Source organism: Babesia bovis, chromosome 1 (genome assembly GCF_000165395.2).
Source record: "Babesia bovis T2Bo chromosome 1, whole genome shotgun sequence".
In the NCBI taxonomy this organism is placed as follows: domain Eukaryota; phylum Apicomplexa; class Aconoidasida; order Piroplasmida; family Babesiidae; genus Babesia; species Babesia bovis.
The window spans coordinates 877,780-888,102 of NC_067396.1; the positions used below are offsets into that span (position 1 = coordinate 877,780).

The 10,323-nt window shown below is 43.9% G+C and overlaps 1 protein-coding gene across 1 annotated transcript; it reads left to right on the forward strand.

Moving 5' to 3' along the window:
• Positions 1 to 97: 97 nt before the first annotated feature.
• BBOV_I005875 (variant erythrocyte surface antigen-1 alpha subunit) lies at positions 98 to 4,422 on the forward strand. Its single transcript, XM_001608573.2, has 3 exons — positions 98 to 297; positions 403 to 468; positions 541 to 4,422. The coding sequence occupies exons 1-3, from the start codon at positions 168 to 170 to the stop codon at positions 4,329 to 4,331; spliced, it is 3,987 nt and encodes a 1,328-aa protein (XP_001608623.1). The 5' UTR covers positions 98 to 167; the 3' UTR covers positions 4,332 to 4,422.
• Positions 4,423 to 10,323: the final 5,901 nt, after the last annotated feature.

Genomic DNA, 10,323 nt, shown 5'->3' on the forward strand with positions numbered 1-10,323 from the left:
GTGGAATCCTACGCAACAGTATGCGCGCCACTGTAACGGTTACTGTCGCGCCGAAGGCGCCCCTTTTACACGGGCGCGCTCAGTATATATAGGATTCCACCCCGATAGCCGGACCAGTGCTTCCATACCACTGTGAGTACTACTGAGTACTCCTATAGGTACAGACAATGGCCCCTGCAAGCACTTTCACGCCGAAGGCGTCGCTATGCGACTCTCCTACCAACCTCAAGGAAGCCATTGACTGGGTCCTCAGGGTAACTGGTAGGGATGGAAAGGCACTGAACAAGGACAATGGAGGTACGTTACTGTAGACATATGGATAGTATGCGCGCCCTAAGGACAGTACTTGACAGTGCCCGTTACAGTGGCGCGCCCAGTACTATTGGAGTCACTCATGTACAGAATGCATATGTGGCTTGGCGGCGGCAGTGACTGACCTACTGCAGTCAGTAGAAATCGAGTACAATGGTAAGTACCTAGTACTAGAGTAGTACTATCTAGTACCACTACTGGTATACAGTACCTCATGGTGTCCTATAGGCTATCAAGGCGATGTCAAAGACAGTGCTACCACCAACAAAGGCGCCACCAAAGAAGAAGTAACTAACCACCTCAACGAGCTATTCTCCCTGGTCCAGGGACTAGGTGGTACTGCAGTGGTACGGACCTATATAGACCAGCTGGCACAAGTACTCAGTGCACTAGTTGGGTGGAGTAAGATAGTGAAGTGTGAGAATGGTGGCAAGTGCAAGACGGTTCATAGCAGCGATCTCAATGGCAATCCACACGGAAGTGATGGCTGCAAGTATCTAGAGGATAAAGACTCGGAGAACAAGTGTGACGACTGTGGGTGCATGAAATGGAAAGTATTCAAGGACATCGATTGGGTACAACTGGGCAGGGGGTGTACAAGGTGTAAGGGTAGTGGTAGTGAAGAAGAGGCGAAGAAGAAACCGTGTGGGTGTAGTACTGGTGGCAGTGACTCCTGTAGTGCTGGAAAGGAGTGTAAATGCGCTAAAGAAGGCAAATGCTGCAAGTGTTGTTGTACGGGTTGTAGGGGGAAGTGTAATGAAAAGGCAAAGTGTAGTTGTATCGAAGAGGGAAAAAATTTTGGCCATGATGAATACCATAAAGACAGCTATAGGTCGGCGTACCCTAGTGGGACAGTTTACACAAGAGACTCATTTGTTGAATCCAAGCAGGTAGATGTCAAACCATACTGGAATGATCTTACCAATAGTCCTGATCGTAACCACTGTGCCCGTATCCTTCTAGGATCAGTATGTCTCATTTGGAGTGGCATTACCTACATGCATTGGACAGGCAAGTATGAAAAAACCAGCCCCCGGTGGAACAACCACATCCTGGATGGCTCTGGTCTAGATGACGGTACCCTGTCCCAATGGCTACAGGCCCTAGGGTTTCCTAAAGATATGCTGAATGACAAAGGGCCGAAAAATAGATTAGATCAGGTCATATGGGATGGGTTTATGGGACGACTGTTTCTAGGGTTTACCCACCCTAGTGGCAGTGGTGCCGTTGACGGTAATACAGCAAAACAACCGTACCATATGAACTATGCCGGATTTGTGCATACTGCACATAGGGATTCATTCAATAATGAAGCTAGAGTATTCCCTAATGGCAGTGGCTCTAGTACCACTGGCCAAATCAGTGACACTAACCAGCACAAGATTGGTGCCATTTTCAAGCTCTATATTCTATCATGTGCCTATTTTACTGGGTTACAGAAGAAGACTACTCACAGTACCCCTAGGAATCCCAAGACAATCCGTGAGATCCTCTACTGGCTTAGTGCATTGCCCTATAGTCAGGCCTATAAGGATATGCTAGGTTACGCTAAGGAAAGACTAGCAGAAGTACTCAAGAAACCCGGAGACAATGCATCCACGACCGAGCAGTCCGAACTGAAATTCCACCAAACAGGCCGTTGGCATCCCATTACAGTTCATCAATATAACCTATTTGCCCACTTCCAAGCAGTGACTCAGTACTGCCCACTGGTGCTCATAGGTATCCAGGGTGGCATACACAGTGCCACTAAAGGCACTGACAGGACTATGGAACCTGCCATTCACTCTCTATACTCCAACACTGAATGCCACTTCACCTACCCAGCAGTTGATATCCAAGCATACAACCAGGTGGTACACTACATTAGGGCTCTGTTCTATCAGTTGTATTTCCTTAGGAAGCAATGTGCAGTTAAAGTGGCTCTAGGAGGGAAATGGCGTGAGTGTAGGTATGGCAATGGAGTAGAGTCAAAGGGGGTAATCAGCTGGATGTGCCTGGGGTGTAGCCCCATGGAACATGATAGGAAATGTAGGGTAGAGGATTTGAAGAAATGTTTAGTGGGGGTAACAAGTGGAACAGGTAAAAAGGAAGTGTTGGAGAAGGTAAAAGATTTACTGGAGAAGATTGGTGAAGTGGTGGTACAATTGGGTAATGCCCAGGAGAGGTTGGATAGGGGAAAGTCAGATCTACAGGGAGTGAGGCAGGCACTAAAGAATGTATTTGATGGGGTGAATGGTGGGGATCCATTCAGGACTGTACTACAGAATGTACTAGGGAAATTGGCGGAGGAGAAGGTGAAGGGACTAGAGGATAGTGGACTAGAGGGGGTGACTAAACTAAAGGAGGCTGCTACGAAGGCTAAGGCGGCACTACAGGAGGCTAAAGAGGCAGTAGGAAGTGGTAGTGGTGATATTGATCCATGTAAGAATGCAGTGAGTGCTGCTATCCACGGGTTTCATCAGGTATTGGAGGCATTGAAGGATTGGTGTAATAAAATAAATGCAAACGTTTGCCGACACAATATAAAAGACGCCATTATAAATGCCATCGACCAGCTCATCTCCATCTGCAACTCTCCCAAGTGCAGTGCATGTGACTCACACTCCAAGAAGTGTGGCAAACAGCCAGTGTCCAAGTACTGTGACAAATGCCACCAACAATACATGGACGGCACACCATCCCCCCTCCAGGCATTCCTCGAGGACAGGCTACCAGGTTTTAGTTGTAAAGAGGTGGTGGACGATGACACAGATAAAGACACAGTGTATCCCTCCGCTGCATCCCACCTAGACCACTGTAATGGCTCCGGCCAGTGCTGTCCACTGCCAATGGGTTTCAGAAATCAATTCTATAGTGGCAGTACCACTGATAGTACCGGCAAACGCCTTTACGGCATCCTGTACTTCTTTAGTAATGAGAACATGATGCAGTCGTGTGTTTATACACTGGTGAGGGTGACAGCAGCACTCAGTGCCACTACACCACAGGTACTGGGTGACGTATTCGGGTTCTTTAGGGGTGGAATAGGGGAGAAGGAACAAGGAAAGAACAAGAATGATAGGGAAGTGCCATGTGGGCACACCAAGGACCCGTCTACAAAAGGAGAAAATGACTACTACTGCGGCTGGTGTGCCTCTGGGTTACGTGAAGAAGTAAAAAAGATAGAGTGGATACCAAAGGGGTCGGACGCAGGAGGACAGTACATGAAGACTGTCGGTGATGCTCTGATTAATATTAAAGGCGAGAAGGACGCTACCAGTGACTCTCCACAGTCCAATAATACATCCCTATCACGACTCACTAAGAACTGCCAGTACCTCTCCCCCTTAACCGGTGAACTCTATACCGCAGTGAGTGCCACCTTCGGTGGAACATACCTCTCATGGGTACTATATCTATCAGATGCGCTTCATTCAGGACTAGAGTCACTGTCTGACGCATTCAAGCAGATTGAATGCCGTGGATGCAAAGTCTGCGACCCCAATAAGTGCAAGAAGGGAGCCCATGGTGACAATGGCGGTGGACAGTGTGGATGCCAATCAATCGTATCATGTACCGGGGTATTACCAGTGTTGTATAGACATGGCTTCAGTTACGGTAACCCATTCAATCTGGAGGGGTTCCACCAGAGGGATGGGAAGACGGATGGACAGTATGACATCGTGAAGGCCGGCGGTACTAAACGGTGTCATGAGTTCTTGGACAGTCTTCAGGATGTGATCGAGAACCAGCAGGACACATCTAAGGTCGCCTCTCAGAATCATCCACTGACAGAGCTCCTAAAGCAAGTCGGCCAGCTCCAATACGACATACGGCTCCCGTGGATCTTTGTACTGACCTTAGCCTGGCTAGTGGCGGTACTGTACCTTGCCTTTGGTGCCATATGGCCACTGGACTGGACACATATGAGGTCACATTGGTTACGGGGTGGAGCACACCAGTGGCAGTCTATGTGGTATAAGGTGATGACGGGACGCAAAGGAATGGAACTGGTGGAGTATTTTGGTAGGAGGTAGTGGCAAAGTAGTGGCGCCTTCGGCGCAACAGTGATATAATGTGGTAGTTAGTATCGGGGGTAGTAATGTGGAGCAGTCTAGTGGTAGAGTTAGAGGACCAATGATACTCATAAGGTATACATAGAGTTATAGTGGCAATGTTAGTAAAGGTTTAGTACTGGTTTTATTAAAATTTTGGGTCGTACGTCCAGTACAAGCTTAGTAGGATTTTGGTAAAGGTTTGGCATTAGATGTGATAAATGTTTCATAGAACTGTAGTGGCACCTTTGGTAAAAGTTTCACAAAAGTTTAGTAATAGTTTTGTTGAATGTTTGGTATAACTTTGGCAAATGTTTCACAGAAGTTTAGTAGCACCTTTGCTGAAAGTTTGGTATAACTGTGGCAAATGTTTCACAGAAAACTAGTAGCACTTTTGGTGAATGTTTGGTATAACTTTGGCAAATGTTTCACAGAAGTTTAGTAATAGTTTTGTTAAATGTTTGGTATAAAAGTAGTAGTTGTTAGGGTTGGTGATATGGATAGGATTACACAGTGTATTGCTTGGATTTTCGTAGCAATGTTGGTAAAGGACTCATAGAGTTTTGGTGCAGTGATCACGACAAAGAGTACCACTCCCCTCACCAACCTCCTCTCCCAGGTCGGCAAGCTCCAATATGACATACGGCTCCCCTGGATCTTTGTCCTCACGCTGGCGTGGCTAGTGGCGGTACTCTACCTTGCCTTTGGAGCCATATGGCCACTGGACTGGACACATATGAGGTCACACTGGTTACGGGGTGGAGAGCACCAGTGGCAATGTATGTGGTATAAGGTTATGACGGGACGCAAAGGAATGGAATTGGTGGAGTATTTTGGTAGGAGGTAGTGGTGACGTAGTGGCGCCTTCGGCGCAACAGTGCTATAATGTGGTAGTTAGTATCGGGGGTAGTAATGTGGAGCAGTCTAGTGGTAGAGTTAGAGGACCAATGATACTCATAAGGTATACATAGAGTTATAGTGGCAATGTTAGTAAAGGTTTAGTACTGGTTTTATTAAAATTTTGGGTCGTACGTTCAGTACAAGCTTAGTAGGATTTTGGTTGAGGTTTGGCATTAGATGTGATAAATGTTTCATAGAACTTTAGTGGCACTTTTGGTAAAGGGTTCACAGAAAAATAGTAGCAGTTTTGGTGAATGTTTGGTATAACTTTGGCAAATGTTTCACAGAAGTTTAGTAGCACTTTTGCTGAAAGTTTAGTATAACTTTGGCAAATGTTTCACAAAAGTTTAGTAGCACTTTTGCTGAAAGTTTAGTATAACTTTGGCAAATGTTTCACAGAAGTTTAGTAGCACTTTTGCTGAAAGTTTAGTATAAAAGTAGTAGTTGTTGGGGGTGGTATATGGATGAGATTACAGAGTGTGTTGCTTGGATTTTCGTAGCAATGTTGGTAAAGGACTCATAGAGTTTTGGTGCAGTGATCGAGAACCAGAAGGAAGTCGATCAGAAGGGCCAGGACATCAAGCACCCCCTGACAAAGTTACTATCAGAAGTCGGCAAGCTCCAATACGACATACGGCTCCCCTGGATCTTTGTCCTCACGATAGCCTGGCTAGTAGCGGTGTTCTACCTAGCCTTTGGTGCCATATGGCCACTGGATTGGACACATATGAGGTCACATTGATTACGGGGTGGAGAACACCAGTGGCAGTGTATGTGGTATAAGGTGATGACGGGGAGGAAGGGAATGGAATTGGTGGAGTATTTTGGTAGGAGGTAGTGGCAAAGTAGTGGCGCCTTCGGCGCAACAGTGATATAATGTGGTAGTTAGTATCGGGGGTAGTAATGTGGAGCAGTCTAGTGGTAGAGTTAGAGGACCAATGATACTCATAAGGTATACATAGAGTTATAGTGGCAATGTTAGTAAAGGTTTAGTACTGGTTTTATTAAAATTTTGGGTCGTACGTCCAGTACAAGCTTAGTAGGATTTTGGTAGAGGTTTGGCATTAGATGTGATAAATGTTTCATAGAACCTTAGTGGCACTTTTGGCAAATATTTCACAGAAGTTTAGTAGCACTTTTGCTGAATGTTTAGTAAAAAAGTAGTGGCAGTTTTGGCAAATGTTTCACAGAAGTTTAGTAGCACCTTTGCTGAAAGTTTGGTATAACTGTGGCAAATGTTTCACAGAAAACTAGTAGCAGTTTTGGTGAATGTTTGGTATAACTTTGGCAAATGTTTCACAGAAGTTTAGTAATAGTTTTGTTAAATGTTTGGTATAAAAGTAGTAGTTGTTAGGGTTGGTGATATGGATAGGATTACACAGTGTATTGCTTGGATTTTCGTAGCAATGTTGGTAAAGGACTCATAGAGTTTTGGTGCAGTGATCACGACAAAGAGTACCACTCCCCTCACCAACCTCCTCTCCCAGGTCGGCAAGCTCCAATATGACATACGGCTCCCCTGGATCTTTGTCCTCACGCTGGCGTGGCTAGTGGCGGTACTCTACCTTGCCTTTGGTGCCATATGGCCACTGGACTGGGCACATATGAGGTCACACTGGTTACGGGGTGGAGAGCACCAGTGGCAGTGTATGTGGTATAAGGTGATGACGGGGCGCAAAGGAATGGAACTGGTGGAGTATTTTGGTAGGAAGTAGTGGCGACGTAGTGTTGGAGATTGTAAATAAATACAGTAAAAAGTAATACAATACACCAAGTAGCCAACACGCGTTACCTAGCATTACAGACAACTAGTCATAATAGTAGCACTCATTCACCACTATTTTAGTGATAAGAGTAGCAATTTTATGAGGCATACAAGTTACACGTCTTCACATAGTTACTGCCAATGCATAGTTGTATGTGCAGTAAAACATTGGTACTACTTTTAATAGTGATTTCTTTAAGGGTTGATAGTGGTTTCTTGAAGGGATTGATAGTGATTTCTTAAAAGATTGATAGTGGTTTTCTTGAAGGATTGATAGTGATTTCTTAAAAGATTGATAGTGTTTTCTTGAAGGATTTGATAGTGGTTTCTTGAAGAGTTTGATAGTGGTTTTCTTTATGGATTTAATAGTGATTTTTTTAGGGATTGATAGTGATTTCTTTAGGGATGGATAGTGATTTTTTTAGGGATTGATATTGATTTCTTTAAGGGTTGATATTGATTTCTTTAAGGATTGATAGTGGTTTCTTGAAGGGTTTGATAGTGATTTCTTAAAGGGTTGATAGTGATTTCTTTAGGGTTTGATAGGGTTTTCTTTAGGGTTTGATAGGGTTTTCTTAAAAGATTGATAGTGATTTCTTTAGGGATTGATAGTGATTTCTTTAAGGATTTTATAGTGATTTCTTTAGGGATTGATATGGTTTTCTTTAAGGTTTAATAGTGGTTTTCTTAAAGGTTTAATAGTGGTTTTCTTAAAGGTTTGATTATCTTTAATAGTACTTTTTATTGAATGTTTGAAGGTGTTCGGTGATGTGGGTATATTATGCCGCTGACAGCTGATCCATCTTTGTAAGATTTTTTCTGAGGCATATATCACCCTAGTGGCATTTGATGTGACACGTAGTGTCTATACAGTGACTAAAGCTGTCCACTACATGAGGCTACACCAGGAAGCCCAGATGGTAGCTGTATCCATGGAACTAGAGAGTCACTAGCCTACACAGTTGTAACAACGTAGAGGATGGCGATGTAGACTAGTGAAGTACCAATGTTACAGAAATACTCTATATGCGACCAATATATCTCCCCACTGAATGCCGCATAAAACTGCGTCGATAACACTGTTAAGATTCCACAGGTAATGTGCACACTATCAACACTTGAAAAACACCGACTTCTCCACAAAACCTCTGCTGCAACTACTGTCAAACTATGGTACAAAACATTTAGCCACAATAAGGCTAATCTTTCATGGAATATTTAATAAACATACTGCATTACTCCAAATAATTACACGAGAAAACTCATTTACAGCAAATTACATAAACCCAAAATATACTTCACAAAACCACTGTTTGAAATCACTAGCCTGAAGAGAACCCCGAACACCTTCAAACATTCAATAAAAAGTATCAACAAACCCTAACCGGACTTTTTGGAAAACCTTATCAAAAGTAGTACCAAAGTTTTACTGAAAATGGAACTAAAGAATTACACTACCAATGTGTAAACGTCACTAGAGCCAGGTCACAGCATTGACTACCAATGTGTAAACGCTGAACTACCAATGTGTAAACGTCACTAGAGCCAGGTCACAGCATTGACTACCAATGTGTAAACGCTGAACTACCAATGTGTAAACGTCACTAGAGCCAGGTCACAGCATTGACTACCAATGTGTAAACGTTGAACTACCAATGTGTAAACGTCGCTAGAGCCAGGTCACAGCATTGACTACCAATGTGTAAACGTCACTAGAGCCAGGTCACAGCATTGACTACCAATGTGTAAACGTCACTAGAGCCAGGTCACAGCATTGACTACCAATGTGTAAACGCTGAACTACCTATGTGTAAACGTCACTAGAGCCAGGTGACAGCATTGACTAACTATGTGTAAACATCACTAGAGCCAGGTCACAGCATTGGCAACTATGTGTAAACATCACTAGAGCCAGGTCACAGCATCGGCAACTATGTGTAAACGTCGCTAGAGCCAGGTCACAGCATTGACTACCAATGTGTAAACGCTGAACTACCAATGTGTAAACGTCACTAGAGCCAGGTCACAGCATTGACTACCAATGTGTAAACGCTGAACTACCAATGTGTAAACGTCACTAGAGCCAGGTCACAGCATTGGCAACTATGTGTAAACGTCGCTAGAGCCAGGTCACAGCATTGACTACCAATGTGTAAACGTCACTAGAGCCAGGTGACAGCATTGACTAACTATGTTTCCTTTAGCCTACCCCGAATAGCCCCTACATTTCTACCAAAGTTTTGTCAACATTGGCACCAAACTTTTATGAACTTTTCATGTAACCTTGTACTACTATATACAAAAACGTTAGCCAGTTTTACGTTTCCCTACTGTTGAAAACCCACCCAAGGGATAGCCAAGCTTAAGTTTCCCTACTGTTGAAAACCCACCCAAAGGATAGCCAGTTTTACGTGTACCTACTGTTGAAAACCCACCCAAAGGATAGCCAGTTTTACGTGTACCTGCTGTTGAAAACCCACCCAAAGGATAGCCAGGTTTACGTGTACCTGCTGTTGAAAACCCACCCAAAAGGTAGCCAGTTTTACGTTTCCCTGCTGTTGAAAACCCACCCAAAGGATAGCCAGGTTTACGTGTACCTGCTGTTGAAAACCCACCCAAAGGATAGCCAAGCTTACGTGTACCTACTGTTGAAAACTCACCCAAAGGATAGCCAGTTTTACGTGTACCTGCTGTTGAAAACCCACCCAAAAGGTAGCCAGGTTTACGTGTACCTGCTGTTGAAAACCCACCCAAAGGATAGCCAGGTTTACGTTTACCTACTGTTGAAAACCCACCCAAAGGATAGCCAAGCTTAAGTTTCCCTACTGTTGAAAACCCACCCAAAGGATAGCCAAGCTTAAGTTTCCCTACTGTTGAAAACCCACCCAAAGGATAGCCAGGTTTACGTGTACCTGCTGTTGAAAACCCACCCAAGGGATAGCCAAGCTTACGTGTACCTACTGTTGAAAACCCACGCAAAGGATAGCCAGGTTTACGTGTACCTACTGTTGAAAACCCGCTAAAAAGTTAGCCAACCTTCTCATGAATCACCACTAGAATATAGTAGAGGTATCACTAGGCTTTTTCTAATGTGATTACTTGAATATTCCTCAGATGCCACTAGAATTCTACAATACCGTCTAACCCTATGTATACCTAGTATCACTATTGTCTAACCCTATGTATACCTAGTATCACTATTGTCTAACCCTATGTATACCTAGTATCACTATTGTCTAACCCTGTGTATACCTAGTATCACTATTGTCTAACCCTATGTATACCTAGTATCACTGCTTGTAACCCTAT